Source organism: Prinia subflava, chromosome Z, assembly GCF_021018805.1.
Source record: "Prinia subflava isolate CZ2003 ecotype Zambia chromosome Z, Cam_Psub_1.2, whole genome shotgun sequence".
Classification (NCBI taxonomy): Eukaryota; Metazoa; Chordata; class Aves; order Passeriformes; family Cisticolidae; genus Prinia; species Prinia subflava.
In genome coordinates, this window is record NC_086283.1 from 70,036,638 (window position 1) to 70,061,728 (window position 25,091).

At 39.0% G+C, this 25,091-nt stretch overlaps 1 protein-coding gene across 1 annotated transcript in view; it reads left to right on the forward strand.

Annotated features, from left to right (window-relative positions):
- The first annotated feature begins 1,247 nt into the window (after nucleotides 1–1,247).
- Nucleotides 1,248–25,091, forward strand: part of DTWD2 (DTW domain containing 2) — a 76,259-nt gene continuing 52,415 nt past the window's right edge. Inside the window, exon 1 of the mRNA XM_063422648.1 lies at nucleotides 1,248–4,037. Within this exon, the coding sequence (XP_063278718.1) occupies nucleotides 3,820–4,037 (218 nt within the window). The 5' untranslated portion in view covers nucleotides 1,248–3,819. The remainder of the gene's footprint in view (nucleotides 4,038–25,091) is intronic.

Here is a 25,091-nt window from a genome sequence, read left to right on the forward strand (position 1 = left end):
CAAACAAGTAAGATGGGGTGCTTTACTCCCATCCTTTGTGTTGCAAATCTGTTATTGTATAGTATCTTCTAGAACAGAGACAGGCACAGGCAATGTTTGCCCTTAAGTCTCACAGTATCTCTGTGCATGTGGAAAAATACAGTACCTCCAGCAACAGTCACCACGTCCTTGGTGGGAAGTTGGAGAGGATTATTCTGGGCAGCTATCTTGTCTCACTAAAACATTCTTTTTCCTTTAAAAAGGCCTGTCTTGGGAAACAAGTGGGCTGACAAATCAGGTCAGTATATGCTTAGGTCAAATAAAAAGCAAGCTCTTCCCCAAAACTCAACCAGTTCCTGGTTTTGAGTTCAGACACCCCCACACTTCTCCTGCACTGAGCTCTATTTCCACCCTGAGTGGTATTTACCAATATTGCTCTGGAAACCCTCTTATCTAATATACTGTCTTCCATATTGCACGTGGGCATCTGTTCACACATGCTGTCAGCTTAGAAACTGCTGTATTGATACCATTCTGCTGTACAAACACCAAGATGTTTGTCTTCTGTTGTGAGGCAGTGAAGCAGAATCACACAACAAACAAAAGTATCATCCTTCTTTTTCATGGCTGCCTTTGTATAAGCATCTCCTAGCTCACCTGTCTACAAACTGGCTCTCCTTGGCTCACATTTTTCAGTGCCAGTCAGTTCTCCAGGCTCATCTGTGGTGCCCAGAAGGCAGCAGCTTAGCTCAGCATGGCTTTCAAGCTCCCAGCTCCCACTGCACCTTCACAGATTGTGCCTCTTGCTGACACCAGTGACTGGGCAGTAAGACAGCTCAGGCAGCCCCTCCAGCTTGAATGCTGGATCAATCACCTGAATTCATGGTCAAGGATGGGGATTGACAGGAAACATGAACCACAGCTACTTGAATTCAACATTTGTGAAATGCCATTGAAGGACCATTCTGTATGCGGACACAGCTTTTACAAAGAAAACAAAAGAAAAAATATAATGTATCCAGCAGGATTTCAAACTACTTATGCTGTTAGTTGAAACTCTGAATCAAACCAGGCAGTAGAAACATGGTTTTTGTAATTAAACTGGATAAAGCTGCCTGGAAACTACACCTGCCATTTGAATATGCTTCTTAGGAGAACTGCCATGCTGACAGCTTTTTCACATCTCTTAAAATAAATGTATATAAAATTTGAACTTCTTGGCAAGGAAGGAATTTTTGGTGACTTGTAGCAGCAGGAAATGTAAGTTGTCCTTACTCAGAAAGGGTTAACTCTAAAATAAAATAAATACTTAATACTAGAATAGAAGAGAAATGGTTTATGTAAAGATGCAGAAAAGATTGGACATGCAGAAGAATGGTACTTTCCACAAAATTTAATGGACTTTCCACACTACAGTGAGTCACTAAACATGTGACCATTTATTATCCCAAAAAAGGAACAGAGCAGTACATCAGATGTTATAAACACAAGCAAGAAGCTCCCAGTCACCCCATCATTTAGGTCTGTAAATTTACGAATTGCAAACATTGGTCCAAAGACATGCTGCGAGTTCCTCAGGTTTCTAATATGATGGTGGACATGTTAATTTGCATTTAAGTCTGCACATCAAATACTCAAGCTATTAATGCATTAAAAAGATGAACATAAAGTGTGAACATAAATACCTATCAGCCTGCAAAAGATTATCAGGATCTGACATAAAATATATCTTACTCCTTGTCTTTGACTCCAGTATTCAGTAATTTTTCCTCTTAAATGCCTTTTTATTCAAACAAGAGGTTTTGGCTAAAAAAATAATGCTTCCAATTTAAAAAAATTAGTATTTAGTGTCAGATTTGTAGTTTTTTGGCCTTTAGTGAGAGAAGATGCTTTGAAACAACACAGATATAGCAAACACTAGCTCTGTTAAAAAAAATAAGAATGCTAAGGTTCAGCTGGTTTTTAATCCCTTCCACTGTTGTTGGTAGTCCAGAATAGCAATGTTCTGCTAACAGGAACGCTCTGTCCTCAAGCCTACTGTTAGTCATGGTCAGGTTATCCTAACCTGATCTCATGTTTCCATTTTCCCTCAGTTTCAACTGACTCACTGTGCTCTTCAGATGTATGCATACAGAAAAAAGCATCCTCTAGCCGCCAAACCTCTCCATACTCACTGCCACGGTCAGCCATTTCCTTGGCAACTAAATTAATTCAGACCAAGTTATTGTTACATTTATTTTAGGCATCTACCTGCAGATCTATTTTCTTCTTTTGTGTGGTCTGACCAGAACAGTTTACAATGTACTTTCTTTTTAAGCTGATGACTGAAGATGATTATACTTAGCAGAGCAGATAAAAAACTCAAGTCTTTGAAGACTTGTGGAAAGCTGTGAAGGCATATCCAGGCTTCTGCTGGTGTCCCTGCATGGGGACCCTTCTCAGTAAAGTGGAACTAGGAAAGTAGTCACTAATACTCCTTGTCCTGCCCACTGTGATCCTTTTAATAATAGGCCCAAATAAGCTGCTTGTAGGTTATAACAGCTTACCTCCTGATGAAACTTCCAGTTTAATGAAAAAGTTTGAGCCTTCCCCACTGCTCACATTAGTCTCCCAATCCTAAATTCGGTGGCCTATAATACTTGCAATAGATAACTTTATAATTTAGAATTTGCATAGAAGTATTTTTTTACCTAGGTTTTGTTTGTTTTTTTCTTTTAGTTTTTTTTTTTTTGTTTGTTTGTTTTTGCTTTAATTTATAGTATATCAGTATATAGTATATAATTATATAGCTGGCTTCAGAATCAATGTTCTCTGATTTTTTTATACCTTGAGAAAAAAATTTATTTTAATAGATACACAAGAAAATTAGTGTATATGTAGCTTGAGCTACAAATATAAATTACAGTACAAACCCACACAACTTAAAAGCAAAACTACATTAATATTGTGCATGAATCTAATACCAGGAGATCTGAATTACATCAAATGGCTCTGATGATTGTAAATACGTAAACACAAGACAGTTTATTTTGGATGCAGAACAGAAAACAGGACATAACACAATCGGCCCACTCATCTGCAGATGCTAATTTAAGGAGAAGATCTCTTGTGTGGAAATTCACTGGCTGCTATATTTCAATAGATTTCTAACATAAACTGCAACAACTTTGGAGTTGAATTTCATTGTACTTTATAGTGGACTGCAATACCTTATTAACATATCTACCTTAATGACCACAGCTTAACTTACATTTTGTCCTGTGCTACAGAAGCTGTCTGGGAGTTGTGTAAACCCAGGAGGGGGTATAAGGGATCGAGGGCGTGGGAAGTCCTGAACCCCAACTCTGCAGCACTTGGAATAAAATATCAATTAAAGTGGTCAGATAATTACTTAACAACCAGAACTCTGTGATTTAAAAAAAAAAGTATCAAAAATTCAATCTCCCACCCGAGTGTCACTAGTAGCACCCGGAGCTGCTGTCTACGCGGAGCAAGGCGCTCTCAGCTCCCGGCCTGGGCTGTTTGTCGGTCTCTCTCGACGGTGCCGGTACCCGTGAGGCGAGGGCAGTGGCGGGGGCGAGCAGGGGTTCCCGGTTCCCCGTTCCCGGTTCCCCGCTCTCGGCGGGACGGGGCTCACCCGGTGCCGGTGCCGGTCCCGACCAGGAAGGCCCAGCGACTCCGCGCGAGCGCCGCGTGCTGACAGCGCCCCCTGCCGGTCGCGCTCTGCTGCGCAGCGCGAGCGGGTGGTGCCGGCACCGCCTCCGTGGGCGGGGCTCACCGCGCTTCGCGCTCTCCCATTGGGCGCCTCCCGGGAAGGGGCGGTGCCGTCTCCTCACGTGAATGGGGGCGCGCGCTGTCCTGCCCGATGGCGCCCCCTGGCGGTCGGCGGCCTCGTGCTCTCGCCACGCCGGCATGGAAGGGAGCGGCGGCGGCGGCGGCGGCGGCGGGGCGGATCCGGGCCCGGCCACGGCCCCGGGCGGGGAGGGCGAGGGCTGCGAGGGGCTGTGGGAGCTGCCGGTGGAGCTCTGCGAGAGGCGGCCCGTGTGTGGGCGCTGCAGGTGACGCGGGCGTGGGGCCGCGGAGGTGCCGCGGGGCCGGTGGGTGCCGCCCCGCTGGCCGTGAGGCGGCGCTGAGGCCCCAGGCGGGCGCGGGTCGGTGGCTCGGCAGGGACTGAGTCGTCCTCAGGGACACCCGCACAGGGCGAGTCGGTGTGAGCGGGGTCTCGCTCGCCCTGTGCGCCCTCCAGCGCCTGTGGCATCGCACAGTCGTGGAACAGGTCAGGCTGGGAGGGACCGCACGGGGTCATCTGGTCCAGCCTCCCTGCTCAAGCAGGGCCATCCCAAAGCTCGCGGCAAAGGATTGCATCCAGGTGGTTCTTGGATATCCCCAATGACGGAGACTCCGCAACCTCTCTGGACAATCTGTTCCGGATACAGTAGAGATGTTCTTCCTCATGTTCAGGTGGAACTTCGTGTGCATCAGTTTCTGTTGCCTCTTGTCCTGAAGCCATTATGTTCTAAAGGCATACCTCTTGTGTAGCAATAACATGACAAGAATTAACTCTGTTGTCCAAGGAGTGGGTAAATGTGGTGGGTAATACCTAGAGACTCAACCCAGAGAGGGTGCTACACCTTTTCTGTGTGTGCTTACCTTTGAAAAGCAAAGGCCAAGGGGCAGATGAGTCCCCTCAGTGCCATGCAGTGAGGCTTCAGTATGCCTGGGCAGTCTTTGGTGCTTTGTCAAAAGAAAGTGAGAAACTAGTCTTACCTAACAGCTTTACTACTAATCTTGAAACCCATTTGAGCACTGGTTAATGCAGCTTATGAATTCAGGCATCTTTTTGAAGCAGGCAGTGACTTACAGTCTTACAGAAATACCTCACAACCTGATTTTATACGTATGTAGGTATGTCCTAGTAAGGTGAGTGCAGGTTCCTGAACTGAAGTGCTTGTGCATAACTGCCAAGGAAAAAAGGCTTCTCAGCACCTATAGTAATTAATCTGTTCCTGGTCATTGGTGAGACGAGTGGAAAGGCATGTAATTTTGCTAATAGTGTAGTTCTCTTCCAAGTGTCAGAGTTCAGAAGCTTGTTGCTGGTGACTTTCCTTTTTGTAAGTTGTAATAAAAATAATGTATCATGCAAGTCATAGTATTTGTAAGTGATCATTGTTAAAAAAAATAGTCATTAACAATTGTTGATGCTCAAAGATGAAAACCAAGCAGGTACCTTTTACTGACCCCCTTTTCTCCAATGACTTATAGCTCAAAGTATTTCTTGAGCTGGATGTAGTTTTGTATCTAATATCCCCCAGGAAATATTGGGGGCTTTTTGGATGTGAATTCCTCCAGTTCCCCTTAGACCCATGTAAATTCCATGTATCAGCAACATCTGCTAGGAAGGACACACCACAGGCCTTCAAACCACAGTGGGGAGGAACTATCTTTTAGTTTATTTTCTGTGTGGCTTCCATCTTCTTACTTTGCACATAGTATTCCAGGTGTGAGCAAGCCAGCCATAGATTTATACCTTGGGTGATGCATTTTTGTTTATATTTACAAGGACCCTTCCTCATTTTATGATTGCTTAGCTTCCTGGTAACCTTTTGGGAAGTCTCTTGGAAAGTCAAAGTTGATTTTTGTCAGCTACAGCACTCTTACCCCTGTATTTATTTACTCTTGCAGAGATTTTAAATAGTTCTGAAAAGCAGGGTTTCCTTTTGCTGAAGTCATGCCAATTTTTTTCATGTAAACCATGTATTTTTGTAAGGGTCTACTAACCATATTTTTATTTGTAATTTCTGTTCACATTAGCAGGTTTTTTTGGCAGTTTTTGTTGTTTTTTTAGTAGTTACTTGCTGCTTAGCATTTCTAATCCTGACATGCCAAGGAATTGACTGAGTGAGAGTTAAGCCACTGTCATTCCTTACTGAGCTTTTTAATGTTGAGTTTAAAATGCCTGTAGAGTACTGCCATTATTGTTGTTTATTTTGTTAGTGTGTTTCACAATATCTTCTTTAGTTCAATTTTGAACACATTCTCTGATGAGAAAAATGGTTTCTAGAATAGACATCGCTCTGTTTTCTTTCATAGTAAACATGATGCAAAGTATTTGTTCAGCTCTTCATTGCCATGTCGAGTTTTAAAACGTCAGCTTCCTAAAGAGCTGTGGGTGAATTACACCTTGTGAGAAGCATGGGAACAAAGAGTACAGACACTGAAAGAAATGTAGGGGCAGAGAAACCAAGGAGGTTGGAAGGACCACAGAGCTATTTCTTAAGAAAAGAGGAAAGTGGACTTGTTTTTTTCATTTCTGGTGGTGACAATGCAGGACTAAATGGCTTATTCAATGCATTTTTGCACTGTATCCCCCTCATGCTGTTGTTCAGGATTGTAGCTAAATTATGCTTTTCATTGATCATGGCATTCTGTAGCATGACTTGGAGTCGAAGTGGGTAAGGCTGTAACTTAGGGTGCCTCATGGGCAGTGATACTACCATTAACAATATCATGTTTGTTGGGGCCATGTATATTTAATTGACTTTCTCAATTTTCTGAACTCCAGATTTTTCTTGTAAGGTACCTTAATGAATATGATTTAGGTCTAAATTCAGTGCAAAGGCATGGAAGAATGGGTTCTCTTTAGCTTCGTCTGGTGATTCCTCAGGGGAACTTCACATTCTTATTTTTTTAGATATGGTAAGGCAGCTAATTGACAACTTGATAACAAGTTCTCAGTTTGTCAAGATGTGAAATAAAAATGTGGCTGTAAGGCAGATAAGTTTTCTTTTTGGATAATGTGAATGTCACTTGAGTGTCCTAAAGGAACAGGATCTTTGTAAGTGTAATGTGTTTGAGACTTTCTATTGCTTGTGATGATGGTAGGGAAAATATGAGCATTTGGAATAGCTTATGATGGAAAATTTGAGTGAAATTATGTAATACAATTTTACATTTTGAGGAGTATTTTTGTTTGTGCCAGTTAATAAAAAAAAAAAAAAAAAAAAAAAAAAAAAAAAAAAAAAAAGGTGTAAAATGACCCTGCTTATGATTGGTATTTGAGATGGCAAGCAGGTGATGCAAATGAGGTGTGTGCAGTTGACTGTTTTATTCTTGAGGAGAGAATTTAATACATAGTCTGTCTGCCAAAACCAAAAGGTTAGTTGTGGTAAGCTTTGAATGGATAACTTCTTAAGGCTTACATAGCTAACTTAAGTATTCTACTTGCTTTGAGAAGTTTAAGCCCCACAATCAAACATTTAAATAGGAGAATAGACATAATATAGTTTCCAGGTTGCTGTTGGCTTAAAAAACAAAATGAGCGGGCTCCACAACTGCAGCAATGTAGGACAACAATTTGATTTTGTGGTGTGACACTGATAGCTATTTTGAAATTGTGTCCCTCTGTGGGTCGAGTTCATTGTTTTCTAGATACATGGTGTTCTGTTTGGGAAAAAGCCTTTTGGTAGTTCAAGAGCCATGAATACACAATTGACTTCTTGCTACAAATCTTGACTGTACATATGGAAGTTTCCATTCTTGGAAACTGGAGAAATTATGACTTTAAACTGTGAGTATTATTTGCCAACCCTGGATGTTGCTAGGTCTCTTGTTGGCCATCACAAAGATCCACTGGTAACAGTCCTCTGTGTTTGCAGGACAGGTTTATGTTGTAAAGTTAGCTTAACAACAACCAGTGTTTTCTCAGTTCTGCTATTCTATATGCTGTGCTGCTGTATATGTATTTCAAGTAGGGGACAAGAGAAAGAATAATATTAATCCTTTAATATAAATACTGCCTTTGCCTATATCTAAAATAATTGCAGTGAATTTGAGTGCTGTGAGGGCTCTTGATAGTGGTAATAAATCAATGATGACTTGTGATGACATGATGCTGCTTCATATTTTGAGGAAAAATGTGTTCTTACATAAGTGTCACGTATTTGTTAATAATTCTGTTATGTAATATAAAGGCTGAATCTGAAGAAGCAATGTGGGCTTTCTTCGGCATAATAAATGTATGCAGTTGCTTTATAGCACACTGTTATTGTATTTAGATACAAAGATGAATTTTTAAAGTTTAAGTAGCAATCACAGAAAGAAAAATAAGCATGCATGAAGTCTTTTAGCAATGGCTGTTGCAAGAAAATAGCTTTATGGCCTTTTATTACTTGTACTTGGGGATATTTTTTTCCAGTTACCATGTTTTTGTTATTGCTGTTTGAAGACAAATACCTGCTTCCTGTGAGGACACAATTGTCAATTACCACCCTCACTGTCTGACATACTCAGCTGGGGCTAGAGCCTGGTCACTCTGTCATGTCACTGTTGCTTACATCACAGAATCTTACGTGATTGGGTGGGATTGGCAGGGACCTCCTGAGATCATCGTGGGTCCAGACCCATGCTGAAGCAGGATCAGCTAGAGCAGGTTCCCAAAGTTCATGTTTTTTGAATATCTCCAAGGACAGAGACTTCACAACCACTCTGGGAATTTCTTCCAGCGTTTGACTCCATCTGTGTTCAGATGGAGTTTCATAGTTTACTTGTGTGTTTTGCCTCTTGCCCTGGCAGTGGGTGCTGTTGAGAAAAGCCTGTCTTCATCTTCATTCCCTCCCATCAGTCATTTATACACAGGGATAATACTCTCCTTAGCCTTCTCTTTTCCAGGACAAAGTTCTCAGCTTCTTCTCATATGAAAAGCTCCAGTCCTTAGTCATCTTTAGCTGTGTGCTGGACCTACTCCAGTAAGCTTGTTATGTTCTGGCAAGCCCTGATCTGGATCCAACACTCCAGACATGTCCTTGGTAGTGCTGAGTAGAGAGGAGGGACCACCTCTCTTGACCTCCGCCTCCAGTGGTGTTAAATGCAGCCCAATTTGCTGTTGATGGCCTTTGTGTCCAGGGCAAGGACAGTTTTTTGGCTCATGATTAGCCTCTCTACCAGTTCCTTCTCTACAGAGCTGTTTTCCAGCGAGCTCTTTGGTTCCAAAGGATGTACTGGTGCCTGTGGCTGTTCTTCCTCTTATGCAGGACTTATCATTTACCTGTGTTGAAACTTCATGAGGTTCCTTCCAGCCCATTTCTCTAGCCTGTAAAGATCTATCCTGCCAGAGGCCAATATTCCCAGATAGTTTTCTTCTGGATGTTCACTGTCCATCCTAAATTACCAGAAGGGAGCATGTGGGTTGAGCCCACTTCAAACCCACTGCTCTTTTTGAAATTAATTTTGTGTTTGTTCAGCTTTTGTACTATGCTAAGTTGTGTAAATAGTTTTTCCATGCTGGTCTGGCTGGGTCAAGGAGATAATAGTCTCTATTGCTTTTCTTAGTGGAGGCCGTTTACACAAACAGTTGATCCACAGAGCAGTTTATCTAAAGCAAAGGCCACCCTTCAGCCCCCTTTGTGTTGAAGTAAGTCCAGCTTCCTTTGTGATAGCCGTGGTAACTTCCTACATTTTTTTCTGAACTTTTTCTTGGAAGGGTTCATTTATCATCAGTCACACCTTTGGATGGCCACACTGCCAAGTACTAGCCACTCCTACTCCTATAAGCTGTGAGCATGAATCTGGCCCTCCAGTTCTTAATTACAGTCAGAGGTTACATTATGAGGATGCTATGTAGTGTAGTTTGTATGGCTATCTCTAGAGTGTCTGCAGCATCAGCATTTGCTGAGAAAAATGTTTTGGTAAGTAGTAATATTTTGCAGATATGTCTAACAGAGCATGTATCAAAAGTGATTATGTTGATGAAATTAAGTCTCATATTTGCTTTTAGATTTTTGTAGAAGGACTTTGTAAGTGGCACAACTCCAGTCTGAGGCTAGGGAAGAGGGGATTACCTAGAAGGGAAGTACTGGAGAGAGGAACTTGATTTTTTTAAAGAGGTTGTCTTAAGCTGTTGTTTCTAGTAGAAGAGCAGGTAAGTTGTTCTGTGTGTTATAGCTGAAGGAATCAGAAATTATTTATCTCTTAATAGATTTTTAACCCATGGAACTGAATTTTCTTTCTTGTAACTTCTTCATTTGTTACTTTTCAAAAAATATGGTGCCTTTGCAATTCTGTTGTGTCTTTGTGTTGGCCCAGTATTTGCTTGCATAGCTTATCTATCTAAAGTGTCGTCCGGACTGGGGATATGATTACCTTAACTGGAATGAGGCTTTTGTAAGGTAATTTTAACACAAAAAAGCTTGATAAAATGTTTGAGGCCTTCTTACCTATAGGTTGTATTTCTTCAAAAAATAGCTAGAAGTATTTGTCAAAGCTTCTTATCTCCTTTTTGTGAATATAATGTGTTTATTCCCAGCATTCAGTGATTTTTACATAAATAGGGAATACGTACGGACAGATGTGCAGATCTATTCCTGTTTCCATAAGTGTAGGTATGTAGGCAGCTGAGAAAGTAAGAGAGACCTGTGTGTCAGTCAGGTGTCTGACCCTTCTCCAGGGCATTGTCAACTCTGTAGCAAAAATAAATGGCAAGAAGAACTCTTGCCGTGACCATATTTTTTTTGTTACTTGATTTATGCTTTCTTAGCCAGCTTGGGGAAATGTGTGTTCACATTGAGAGGTCAGAAGCACTGCACTTAGAAAGCAAGAAGGTGAGTTAAGTTCTCAAGCAGGAAGGTTCTAGTGGCCTCCTGCCCCCAGTCTTGGAGTTGGTAGGACTTCACTGGCCAGCAGATAATCCAGCCAGAAGACCACAGAACAAATTATTGGTTTGAGATTTATGCTTGAACACATTAAGAATATTACTGAATGGTTTACAGCAGATTGCAAAATATTTTAACAATAAGTGCCTATTTTTGCAACAGCAGAAAGTTATTTTACAAACTGAAAATTTATTTCAGCATTAAGTGGTTATGTTGATTTGCCTGCCACTGAAAAAGCAGAGATATTTATATTGTAATATGTCAGCTCTTCTGAAGAGGCTAAGAAATTTTAATAGGGCTGGGGACGTGAAAAGCAGGAGTGTACAAACTGAAAGTCTCTTCCACTCAAGAATGACCCTTTTTGCTTGATAGACACAAATATCTTTGAAGTTTTTTATTTGTTTTCAATAGAAAATGCTCAAGGAGATTTGAGGAATGTCAAGAGGGTGTCTTGAAATTGTATACTTGATAGTAAAAAAGATGTAGAATTTACCAACTACAGATTAAGATGTAACTTGTTTGAAATTGATCAGCTACTATATATATAATCTGTATATAATCTATAATCACATTTTAAGAAGAATAGGTAAAGGTAAGTGGAGAAATTATCAAGTATTAGATTGGAAGTTCAGTGCCTTTTATAATCTTAACACGCTTTTGGTAATATTGCTTTAAATGATTGTAGTTTGCTCATTAAATTCTGTATCTTCTATTGGCTAGGATTATAATTATCAAGCTAAACATTTTTTGGTTTTGTTCTGTATTTAGCAGTTACTGTATATGCAGTAGTTTCTCATGCTGCTGTTTCTTTGGTCTGTATCACCAATAATGAGTGGTGCCAGAGCTCTTGATGAATTAAAGGTTTTGTGACTTCACTATTACATATTTCTGCTGCACTAAATTTCAAAGGCATTTATTAATTTCCTTTTATATTGTGATCAGATTAATGAGTGGAGACGTTTTTAGGCTGCTTGTTTTGTGGCGCAGCTGACTTGGTTAACATACTTTTTGAGCTGTTGGCATTAAAAAAAGGAAAAAGAAGATGTCAGGATGGCCACATATGGCCTGTGGATAACTATAGGCTAATAGGAGCACATCCAAAGACAAGAACTGCTGCAGAGAATAATCTTGTTAATTAAAACGATGTAGTACCTTTGATTGGCTTCTGTTCTGTAATTACACCAAGTACACCTTTTTCTTGCGGATGGTAGTGTATTGCAAAAGAGGTCAAAAATATTTCAACATTGATCAAGTCTTCCCAGTTCAATTATAAGGAATACTAAAAATACCAATGGTTATTTTTCTAGATTGACTTTTGATTTTTGTAAACATTGCACAAAGCAAAAACCTAAAAAAATATGAATTTTACTTTTGATTCTGTGGAGGTTACAAAAGTAGCAGAAGACTGTTATCCATATACCCAAATAAGAGTTGGCTTAAGTGCAGCAAATCCAGTGATTTTTCACGTAATTTCTGGGGCTTACATCTGATATTGGCACAGGTAAATTTCAGCTGCAGTGCTATCTGTTTTGAGGAGAGCCAGCCCTGACATATCCCTGAGTTTTTTATTATGTAAAATACTCTAGAGCTTGTCTGAGCATTCTGTGACTAACTGATCTTAATTCAGTCAGATTCTTTCAGTTACCTTTTTTTTGTTTGTTTTTTCTTTTTTTCTTTTTTTATGTTTTCCTTCAGTTTTGAGTTTTGAGTTTAAAAAAGCTTTCCTGTCATTTCAGGTGCATCACTCCAACCTTCTCCTTTGTTGAAACAGTATGCCTAGAATTTCTTAGAATTTTTTTTTCCTGAGTAGCATGAGAATGGCTTATCAGAGTCATCTGACTTCTTCCACCTGATTTTTTCTGATTTCTTTCATTCATGATTTTGTTTGTTTGTTTTTCCTTTCAGCTGTGATGTTGTTGGAGTCTTCTCTATTCCTTTTAGTGACTGCATGTCATTCCAACGCCTTATCTCCCATCCACATTTATCCCTTGCAATGCACCTGTGTGTCCCTTTCTCATTTTTTAAAACTCAAATATTGTTCTGAGCACTGGGTTTAGATTTCACTTGGCACTTTTATAGCTGTACCAGAGTTGTACTTTTGCTGCTCAAGCTCTGCTGAAATGTTTTTCATCTAAGTCTGTAATGCTTTTTGCTTGGAATAAATAATCCCAGTTCAGACTCCTGGATCTGTCAGCCTAGCAGTTGTCTGTGTTGGTACTAAAAGCATACCTCTCTGCTGACTTGTAAGGCATAGTCAACAGATATTTTTTCTCCATCTTTCTACATACAATTTCTGAGTTGCATCAATCATGCCTATGATTTATGGTACAAATTTCCTTTAAAATTTTTGTACTCAGTTCCTAAATCTACCCAGCATGTCAATATGGAAGACTGCAAACTGTCTCTAACATAGTATTTTTATTTATTTTCAAATGTAATTTCATGGAAATATCTAGCTGTATTAGTTATGTGAAGGGGAATGTGTCCTTGCAGTACTTAATTTTTGTTTTCCCGTGGACATATAAAGAAAATGGACCAAGTGAGTTCTGAAGGCCTCATCCTATGGCTTTTCTGGCACAAAGCAGTAGATAGTAGGTCATCTGTGTTGTAAAGTTAACATGATTTTTTTTTTTTTTACCTAGTGAATAAACAAATACTTATTGTCTTAGTTTGAAAGACAGGTGCCTGCCAGGGAAAGTCAGAGCCTCCTTGGAGTGGAGAATGGAAACCCCCTCCCTCCCTATTATTATAATTTTGAAATTAAGGTGCTCTCAGGCAAAGGTATGGGGATAGAAATAACAGTTCTTTGCTAGTGTGTATGACAAGGCAAACAAAATGACAACTACAGCATTAACAACAAAACAGAACCAGGAACCTCGTGACGGCCTTCTTGGCTGAGACTGAAGGGGATGGAGGAGAGTCTTTGCTTCCCAAAACCCGGGGGCAGTCTGATCCAGGTGCCCCTGCAGGATTCTAAGGAGCACCAAGCTGGAGTGGCAGGGATGATGAGGAATCCCTGGCTGGTGGATGAGATGTATCAGAAGCTCCTTGGTGATAGCTGGAGCTGCGGGAGGTCTGGGCGGAGGGGGGGAATGCAGGGCTACAGCGTAGCAAAAAGACTCAGAGCAGTCAGTGCTGCTCCAGCAAGGCAGGAGAAGGCGAACTCAGAATTCCTGGACACATATGCAGATGGTTGTAGATCCCTAGGTAGGACTGGACTTTGGTGGTGACAATGAATTCTCCTCACAGTAAGCAGCAGCTTGGCTATCATCCCTCCGATGCTGAGAGCGAAAGAGCGCAGCTGTCCCCAACCTGTCCTTTACCCTCCAAGAGAAATTCCCAGAGACCAAAAAAAAAAGGTGTAGCCAGATGCTACACTCCTCTCCTTTGGGCACTTCTTTGTTCTTCTTAAGCACCAATAAGTACCCAGTAGTTAGTTTTCAAGCAACTTATGAGAAAAAAATTCTGTAAGTAAAAAAGAAACAAATCTAACCCCCAGCACTTACTGTGGCTTATCTTTTTTTCTTTCTACATGTTTTCCTTAGTTTTTATATATTAGTGACTGGTAATACAATTTTCTGAGTTTTTTTCCTTTTTTCTTTTTTCCCCTTTTTTAAGCAATCAATCAACTGTTGTCCAAAAGGCCAGAAATATTAAATAAAATTGAGTGTGCATGTATCCTACATTTGAAAGGAACACCTTCTAATGCACACTTTTGTGCACGCTTTTGATAATATCAGCTTATACAGCCTTACAGTATTTATTATAAAATACTTTTATTTTCTTATGGTATTTTGGAATTGGCATTCTTGCCTATATTTCTGTTTATCGCTTCAACATTTCTATTTGTTCCAAATGTCCAGTTTTATGAAATTGAAACTAGGCAAATTGTACACTAGGGAGAGAATAAGTGGGTTTAACTGGAATGAATGTGAAATGTTCAGGAATTCAATATTTTGAGACTTATGACAGATAGTAGAAAGAAAATGTTTCTTATCTAAAAAGCACCTAGAGTTTCTGGGTTAATTAAGGATGCCAAACAATCTGAGGACATCTACTGTCAGAAAAGTTAGTTAGAGATAAGGTGAGTTTTGTTAACAATGGGTTATATTCTTAACAGCTGTAAAATGGTGAATCAAGGCAGTGGTATTTTATAAAAAAGGATGATCCAAAAAAGGTGATTTGGAGGTTCTTGTGGTTTGCTATGTGTATGAAAACAACAATAGCAGTCCAATCCAGTTATATAATGCATGAAACTTGTTTTTCCTGGTATTTTTGAATTTAATATTACACTTAAGCAATTTAGGAATAAGCCCCCTTCCTGACCCCTCCTCCCCATCATTTATTAGAAATGTTGGTTAGAAACTTCAGAAATTCTTTTTCTTAGAATTTGCAACAAATGAAGTTGTAAGGCTGTGAAATCATTACAGTTTAAATTTATTTTGTTGTCTTTAATGGCAGGGCTTGTTAATTGTACTTTCCAATAGGAAATTGACCCGGTAGAGATGGATGCGGCAACATAACACTCCGTGTTTTTGTGGCAATAGCCAGCTTTTACTGTTCTCCTCATATAGTTCTGGAAGTCCGTGCGGTTGGTCCTGATTGCCTGAATTAGTTGTCACCTGGCTAACTGGCCAATAGCTGCACATGTCCCCAGGGCCTGGACTGGTAGTTATGTAATTGAGGTAGATATATAGTTAGTTATATTTCAGTTATAAAATTATAATTAGGATTATTTATAACTGTGAGTCCTCCAGGCCACCACAGAAATTTGTTCATTAAAATACCGAAGAAAGATCAATGAATTCCAATTGTGTTGGTTCTTCTGGAGACCTAAGTCAAATTCTCCTTGAGCATCAAAGTTCTTTTAAAACCCTAATGCATGAAAAGCAGGCACCTAATAGAGTGAATTAAATTGATTTTAAGTGCCTTTTAGAATATGTCATCGAGTAGGTTAAAAAATAACCCCTAGTGTTCAACAAGCCTATTCACACCTATAGGTGCTTCATGCCTTACAAAACAAACAGGGATGCTGATGAATATGTGCTTTAAACTCAAGTATTTTAAAGATATCTAGGCGCCCAAATATCTTGGAGCTTAAGTCTTTAAAACTGCTTCAGAAAAGTCTTTGATATTTACAATGGTACAGTAGATATAATCTGTCAAACTCTTATTAATAAAGTTGGTTATGCCAAATATAGTTCTGTTCTGAGTCGCTGATTTCATTTTGTATTCTGTTCATGTTGGCAAATTTTGTAACTGTTGGGAGAAGGGTCTGGGAGAAATTTAGTAAGGGCACTATCAGAGGACTAATGAAGTCATGTACCACTAAAACAAATGTGGGTAGGGGACAAATGGAAGAGCAGCACACCCACCTTCTTTGGCAGACTGGTTAGTGGATTTAACAATATCTAACTATGACAGCAGGTTCTGGTTCTGGAGTAAGAGGTGGTTACGCTTGTCTGAACATAAAAGTATCAAGGGAGTGTTTGAGAGCTTTCTACAAAAGTCAGGCTGGGAAGATACAGAGTAGGGAATGGGTCTACAAAATAAACGAAGAGAGCCTCCTGGGCTATTGAGCTCAAGCAATCGACAGTTTGAAGTAGGAGGGTCTTTGTGGAGATTTGTGCTATGGGCAGAGCTATTGAACATGCTCCCAGCACCCAGATGGGTGAGGTGGAAGGCATGCACAACTAGCTTGCAGGTGACAACCAGGCAGAGGGAGCAATTGCTGTACTGCAGGAGGTTAGAGCTGCCATTCAGAGAGAAACTGACAGCTGTCAGTCATGAGGAACCCCACAAAATTCAGCACATTCAGAGCTCGGTGCCCAGGGCTAAGCAAGCCCTGGTGTCACTGTCAGCCTGCATACTGGCCTGCAAAGGAACCACTCTGCAGCAGACGTGAGAAGCAGGGTAAGCATGGGCCAGTAGCATCCCCTGGTGGGAGATGAGACCCTGTCCTGTCTGTTTCAATCAGTGTAGCTGTATTTCAGCTTCACAAAAAAGAATTACACTTTTTGAGAGAGGATAAATGCTGGAGCTGGTTGCCTGGTGAGTCTTTGGTATGCTAAGATCAGTTGGCTCAAGACCTTCAAAATTATGCCTGCTTTGAGTCCAAAGCTGTCCAATTCTGAATTATTTTATGAGTCTGTTTATAGCTTTGTACTGCTATGCTCTGTTTAATACCAGTGACCTCTTAGACCAAGTCATAATACTTTCATGAGTGCAAAATTAACTATTAACTCTTGTGATCCTTCGTATTCCTGTCAATCTCTTAATGAGGTACTCAAGTGCAGTCTAACCTTGTTTTTTGTTAACTTTTATAAACATGCTTGCTAAATATATGCTACATGAGTAGTAAAGTTAGTGTTTCCAAGATATACAAGAAAGTTTTATTTATGCAGCAGACTTCTCACTTTCTTACTTGAAAGAAAGTATTACTGTGGGGTATTTTTTCCTAGGACATGAAGCTGGCAAAGCACCTTGGGTGGTAAAAATCAGTGTGGATCTGAGGTTTGATGTGGTGACTGCTATATTAGGCATTAAAGAACACTTGTGCTGAATTGATTGTTTGCCTTAAAAGAAGCATCTTCCAGTATTTGGAAAAAGCTTGAGAATGGCTTAATTAATTTGATGCTTGGTTAAATAAAACAAATGTTCAGTATTCAGTAAAAATCAACCTACTTTAAAGAAATAACTTTTTACTGTTAAATAACAGGTAAAGTGTTTTAAAATACATTATTTTGTTGCATTATAGCAGGAAACTGACTGCTTTTTAATAAGATTGATGCTAGATCAGAATCAGTGTATTTGAAGGGCTGCTATTCAGAAAAAGGACACTAGAGTGCAGTGCAGCCTTTTAAAGTGCTCTTGTAGTGAAGTGGCATCAGCAAGTCTGAAAAGAACATTGTCTGCACACGGACTTTTTTGTATGGTTTTGTAATGTTGAGTTATACTGAAGTTTTCTGGGAGTATAAACACAACTCCATTCTTCTACCATCTATGGCAGAAATGAAGATTATTCTAGAATATTTTAATTAAGATTCTATTTAATATTTAACCATTTTGCTAATACAGGTTATTCATCGTATGAAGCTCCATTAACTGTAGTTTTACTTGCAGTCAGTTGAAAATAAATGATGGAATCTTTCTTTGAATAGGAGTGTGTATTCTTTAGAGGAGTTTTGTCTGATAGACATTATCTACTTTTATGTTAATGCTAAATATAATTTAGAAAGGGAGTTTCTGTTGTGTGTTGTGTATTACCATAATAAATTATAACAATACCTTAATTTAATAGGTTTTTTTTATTTTTGAAAGGAGTAAAGGTTAAATTCATACCTGGAAGTGACAGGATATAGCATTGTTGTGTGGATTGAGAGACACAATAACTTAGCTCTTTTAACGCCTGAAAGATGTGTGGGCACTGAACCTGTTTTCATTAAAACAATGACAGAATTCCTTTGACTTCATTTGGTACAGGAGTGAGCTTTTAATTTAACTCCCTTTTTGCATCTGTTTGTTTCAAACTAGGATTCAGACTTGCTTTTGCTTTAAAAAATAAAGTATACATTTCAATAAGTTCTGTGTTTAAAGCACTATATGATGAAGTTGCGTAGGAGACCTAAATTTCAAATGTGAAAAGACCTATTGCTTTTGTGGTGATAGAAAGGGCAGTTTTATTGAAATTTGGTCAGTGTTTTTTAAAGACATTGTTGCTTGTGTTATTCAAACTCAAAACTGAAAAAACCCATTAGCTGCTACATAGAAATTTGGTGTTAGAAGTTTTTATTCTTGCCTGCATAGAGTTTTGCAATGTTATCCTTAAAGACAAGTTGTAATCATCCTTTTTTTATCAAGAAACAAATAACAAGCAGTAACAAAACAACAGTGCAGGAATATTTTAGGTAAATTTAACATGAGCTGTATAGACTTCATTTACACAGCTTCAGTTACTGTTTGAACCCCTCACTGCACCTGAAATGTACTGTCATTGGCTCCTGTTAGCAGTGTCTTAATCTCAGTTTCCCTGTCTCACTGCAGTGTTAATTATGAATCTTTTTTATACATGGGGTGCTAAAGAACCTGTGTACCCTCACACCAAGCTACCAGACTGAGAAGAAGAGGGGGACTCAGCCACCGTTTCTGAGAGTTATCTGTGGAGAGACTCTTTGTGCAGGCATGCGAGGGACTACCAAGCATACCAAACCCAAGATGCTGGTGCTGTATTTTTGGAATTTCTTTTTTTTTACTCTTTATTGCTTGGATTGGTGGATTCCTCTCTTCCCTTAGAAATTCTGGACTTTTTCATGAGATGTTTTGGTTACACAATTTTTCTGCTTTGTCTTTTCTTGTGGTAGCATCTAAACTTACGAAACAGATTGGGAATTATAAAATGGCAATGTAAGGCTTGAGTTTAACTTCTTAATGTCTTAATGGCACACTTTAAATGCTATTACTGTTTCACCTTCTTCAACAAGTTCAAAGCTTTGCTAGCTGTCTGGCATTAAGCTTGTCAGCGTGCCAGGTATTTTGCCAGACTGTAGAGCCAAGATGCATGAAAATGTCAACAATCTCAGGCTCATTAGTTTTTGGCTTTCTTGGCCTTTCTGTAATGACTGCAGTGCTGCATAAGCTAAATGCTATTTTATTTACTTACTCCTATTAGTTCCAGTGGAAACCACAGCCAACTTTAATGTAAACAGTTAAGCTGTTGAAAGAATGTTCTGCTATTGATTTGTTAATTTAAGTTATTTACAAGGAAAGCTGCCTGCCAAAGTCTGCTTTCCTGTAATAAGTTCAGAAAATGATAAAGTGTGGATGTTTGTTCTTTTCTTCTTCATATCTTTTCTCTTTTAAAGCACTAGAAGGTATTTGTTGTATTGGATATGTTTTGATTAGACTTGTAAAGCTGCCGTGAACATTCTAGGCTGAAAACCCCCCCCCCAAAACTCCAAACTAACTTGTTTGTCCTTTATCTGTGATTTAATTGGTCAGACAGAAAAGTTGTTTGCCTTGGGAAATGGACTCATGAGAACACAACTTAAAAGCCTTTAATAAGGTTCATGCTGCCTTTGTCCACATTTTTGAAATATATTGATTTTTGTCTGTATACCTTCAGCATAAAAATATGCAAAAGATCACTCATTAAGGATAGCATACCCTTATAGCATTCATACACATGCTGTACTAAAGAATCTATTAATTTTGTTGGATAATCTGTTGCTTCCTATTGTAGTGTCAAAGTCTAAAGGAGATGTCCAAATTAATTTAAAATCCTTCCAGTATAATTGCATGTCACTGTAGTGTTACAAACTTCTCCATAAAGCCACTTCACTCATAATTGGTAATTCTCTAGATACTGTGTCTTGGATATGTGCTGCTAGTCCTCATCCTGATGATGAGGATAAAATCTCTTACTACTTACTTAGTGTTGAAAACCACTGTTGAAAAATATGGTAATACAAAATAACAGAAGAGAAGTTTGTAATGATATGTAAGCTATGAGATACTTGGAAGAAAAATACTCTTCTTTAATAATTTTAGATATTTTTACAAATACACATTTTCTAAAGAGAAATATATGTATGCATGTATGTATGTTTATTTGCCTAATTTTTTAAGAACTGTACTAACTGATATAATTTTTTTAAAAATAAGAAGGTCTTTTGTGGTGGTGGGTTTTTGTTAAGCTGTTTTGAGTTATGTATCTCAATGGTTCCATGTTCTCAAGGGTTCAAACCAATAGGTGTTTCTTTTTGGCTGTCAACAGCTGAAAACTCAGCTGGTTTGAGATAGATTTGTTGCCTTTTTTTTCCCCAGGAAGAGCCTAGGATATAATCCCTGCAATATATTGGGTTGCTCTGAAAGTAGATGTTAAAATGGAACCACATACAGTCTCTACTCTTGTTTTCAATAGCATATCTCTATGCTTAGTAACTTTTGACAATGGACAGCTTTTTTATTGCTATGAATTTTTCCCCTGCCCATTATGTGATGCAATCTCAATGGTTCTTCCCTGTTTCCCCCTGCTCAATGCATCAGGTGCTGTCCAGGCATGTCTCCCTTTTTGTCTCTTTGTCTACCTCTCCTACCCCTGCCCTGTCCCTGGAACCTTTGGTCAGCTGTCCATCTTTCCCCTGACCCTGCCCTATGTTATGGAAAAACCTCTGTCCATCTGTCCTGGGACCAATCAGCTGTTTGTTTCACACCCCCCATGTCTAGGTTTTAAAAGTGGGTGCGGGCTTTGTTCCTGGTGCCTTTTTGTACCCCCGTCTTGGGCAATAAAGGTCTCTGAGAAACTGTACAAAAAAGTTTTCTCTAGTCCTTGCTCTGAAGTCTAGTGTACCTGTTGCCGTAGAAGAACAGCCTTGTTCTGCGCTGTTACCTGAACCTGCTGTCAGATTTGGGAACGGCCCTTGGCACAGCTGGGAGACACAGCTAGCTGGGGTTCTTCCAGCCGTGTCAGTTTTCTTAATGAGAACTCAGAGCTTGTTACGAGATAAGTGACTGCTTCTGTCCCTTACTTCTGGAAAGTTGCCGGTTTAGTCTTAAACCTAGGAAGAATAAGAACTTTTAATCTTTCTTAGTAGGCTTTTCAAATGTATTGCTACAGTTGTTCAAATCCAGACCAGCTGAACTTCAACTGAAAATCATTATAAGCTGATAGATGTTTGGTGCTGAAGAAGAAAGGAAATGGTGATGTAAGTCCCAGTTCTAGTAGCTGGCTGTCAACAGCTGAAAACTCAGCTGTTTTGAGATAGGTTTGTTGCTTTTTTTTTCCCCAGTAAGGGCCTAGGATATAATCCCTGCAATATATTGGGTTGCTCTGAAAGTAGATGTTAAAATGGAACCACATACAGTCTCTACTCTTGTTTTCAATAGTTACCTTGCTAAGCTTTATGGTTTCCTGCTGAGTCTAGGAGCTGGATAATGGTCTATTGCTTCTTTTTTCTTAAGTAGTGACTTGTGCCAGTAAACCATACTCCGAGTAAATGGGTCAAACATGAGGTTCTGTGGTGAAGAGCTAAACAATGAATAACAGCTGCCTAGGGATCATAAATACAGGGCACTTGTAGAGTGATATTTATGGCTGATAGGAATAGTGGTTTTGTGATTTTCTGAACTAAAAAGCATATCTCTATGCTTAGTAACTTTTGACAATGGACAGCTTTTTTATTGCTATGAATTTTTCCCCTGCCCATTATGTGACACAACATACTGTACATGAAACAGATGTAAATAGGTGTTTCTTTTTGTCCTTAGTCTCAGCTGGTACTCCTTGATGCCTCTGTGAATTAGCTACCTTATTCTTTGTTCAGGCTTTCTGAAGTCCAGTGCTCTGGGCAGAGGCCCAACATTGTTTCAAATCTACAAGAAAGCAAAGTTTTCAAATTGATTGACTATAATGGAAGATCAGGGTTTTGCACAATCAGGGTTTTGTAGTTAGAGTGAAAAATAGAAAGAAGGGATGTATTTTCTCACCATACCATGTAGGAGCAGGGGAACTGCTAAGAGTTGGTGCCAAGCAATCTGAGTGCTGGAAAATAGTTCTGTGATCTCCTAGCTGCTCACTAGTAGTGGTTCCTTTGTTGAGAGGCAGGGAGATGACTCTGTCTCCCTGTCCCCCTTCTGAACCGCTTTCTGAACCTCTTCTCTGAAATATCTCTGACCCCATCCCATTGCCTCCTCCCATTGCTGCCTCCCTTGACCCTATTAGTTCCAGTTGGATGCTAGGTCAGTTCAAAGGCAGTATTTGTCTAAAAATACTGCATTGCTTTTTGAATGCCTCTGTTATATATCATGCCTCTTTATACTGTGACCAAGTTTGCTGTGTTGATAGTACCTCATGGTAAGAAGAACAGATGCTATGTTTTATCAACTATACAACTATCAGGAAAGTGCCCTGGAAATGAACTTGTTGAATACAATGGTAGCCTCTCTTTAATTGTTTGATTTTATGGTCTTGTTGGTTTGGAAATTTGTGATACTGCCTTAAATATCTTCTGGTACAAAATGCTAAATTTAATCTAGCATATTTTAGCGAATATAATATTTAGTACTGCAGTGGCTTTTCTTGGAACTAAACAGAAAAGTTTTGGAACCTGTACCAGAATACATCACAGGTTCAAAATGTAAAAGGAGCTAGATCTATAAGTTAAAAGACATAAAATTAGGTTTAAATTAGATTTCAGGAATAAATTCTTTGCTATAAGGGTAGTGAGGCACTGGCACAGTTATCCCAGAGGAGCTGTGGGTGACCCATCTCTGGATGTGTTCAAGGCCAGAACAGGACTTTGAGCAACCTGGTCTACTGGAAGGTGTCCCTAACCATGTCAGGGGAGCTGGAATGAGATGATCTTGAAAATCTTTGCCAATCTCAGGCCATTCTGCTGCTGATCCATTGACACTGTTGATCTAAAAGAGTGTTTCTAGGAGGATAACTTTTTTCTGGCTGGTACTCTGAAGCAGTAAAAGGAGGAAGCTGATAGTGATATGGTATTATATGAAGTCCTAATATTCAAACCCAGGGCCTCAAGCGCTTTAGCACAGTGCACATTTGATATGCATTGGAAAATGACACCAAATGAATCCACAGCACTCTCATGATAGCATGAGAGCTGTGGTAAAAATTTTTGTATTAATTAGAACAAGTATTCTAGATTTCAGATCAGCTGAGTTAGTTTATTTCTGTGTTCTGTTGCTTAAACTTGCTGTCTTTATTGTGTTGGAAGGGTTACAAAAGCTTTTGACACGATAACAAAATTTTCTTTAAGTAGTTAACTTTTTTCACCTGGAGGCAATTTGTTTGCAAAATAGAGGATTCATATTGTTGGGTAACATGGAAACAATTTTTTTTCCATTATTGTGTGCAATCTTTTCCTTGAAAAGAAGATTTTCACTGTGATTTGTATTAGATGTTTTTCCTGTGCATACACATTTATGTTTTTACTCAGGGAACAAAGATATGTTCAACTGAATTTACTGGTTGCACCATTAAAAAACTAAAATACCAAAACAAAACCAACCCATAAACCTGTTTTATTTATTTATAACTTCTTGGCAAAACTTCAACAGTATGCCCTTTTTTTTTTTTTTTTTTTTTTAACTTTTTTCTGTGCCAAGAGGTTGGCGGTACACAGATTACCAAGTGGAAAAGGAAGGGCTTTGTTATTGTTCTTGATACTCCCTTCGCCTGTGTTTCTGATACTGTGTTTTATGTGGCTATTGACTCCTAATGAAATTTGTAAGGATTTAGTTTTAAATTTTGATGCCTCATAACCAGTGAGTTTCTAAGTTTTTTTAAAGAGATGGGATGAATAAATGGTAGCTCGAATGCAATAAAGTCAGAATAATCTTCTATGCCTGATTTTTCTCAGGAAACCCCATTAAAACTAAGGCTTGGAATTTTGCTTGAGTAAAGGATGTCCAAAATAAGCCTAGAAGAAACTTAGACAGTGCCAATGACATGAGAAATTACTCCAGGTATTTTTGATCTGACTTCTCCAGCACTCAGAATGCACACCAGAGGTTTGTGTAGTATCATAATAATGTTCTGTGTTTAATTATTTCATCCTTTCCTAGTAACACTTTTCAACTGATTTGCGTTTTTGAGAACTGCCCAGCATTAATCTGGTGTTTTCAGAGGACTGTTTATTAAAAGTTTGTACTATTGAATGCTATGTCACATTAACTTCAGACCATGTTTTTTTCCTAAATGTTGAGTTAAAATTGTTTCTTCCTATATGCATAACTTTATACACATCTAGGTATAAGATCTATGTATAAGATCTACTTATCTGTGCCTAATCCACTCCTTTATGTTCCCTCTATAGGTGTAGTGGTTCAAGTGGAGAATGCAAAATGTCATCTTAAATCAATTTTTAGTTTAACATAAATGTAGCAAAAATAACACTAATTTTCAAAATTTTAAAATAAATGGGCTTCTCCTTTTAAACTTCCTGCACATAGCTTTGTAAAACTCCTGAATCTTGTTTTAATGCATGTGTGTAATGGACTTGTGTCAGTATAAAACATACATAAAAGCCTTAGTATAAAACAAACATTTGGAAGCTTTGTGGCTTTTCTTCAGATTTCTCAGGTGGGTTTTGACCTTGAAAACCTTGGTGTTTTGACAAAAACAGTAGAGAAATCTAATTTACTTGAAGCAGCCATTTCTGTTTTGGCAGGCATGTTTTTTTGAAAATACAGTCTGGCGCCTGACCTTGGCAATATGTATTGGAACATGAATATGTTGCTACAAGTGTTAGTAGTTAAAAAACATCAGCTTCTGCCTTATTTTAATATTGGGAACATTGTTTCTAGATCATGTGCTTGGCACACTCAACCTTTGTATGTTTCCATACAAATGTCTACAAATGCTGAGCATAAAACTAACTTTGTTAGTTTTTGTTTACTTTGGGTTTAAATCCTTGAATGACCTACCTGTAGTTTTCTGAGTATGGG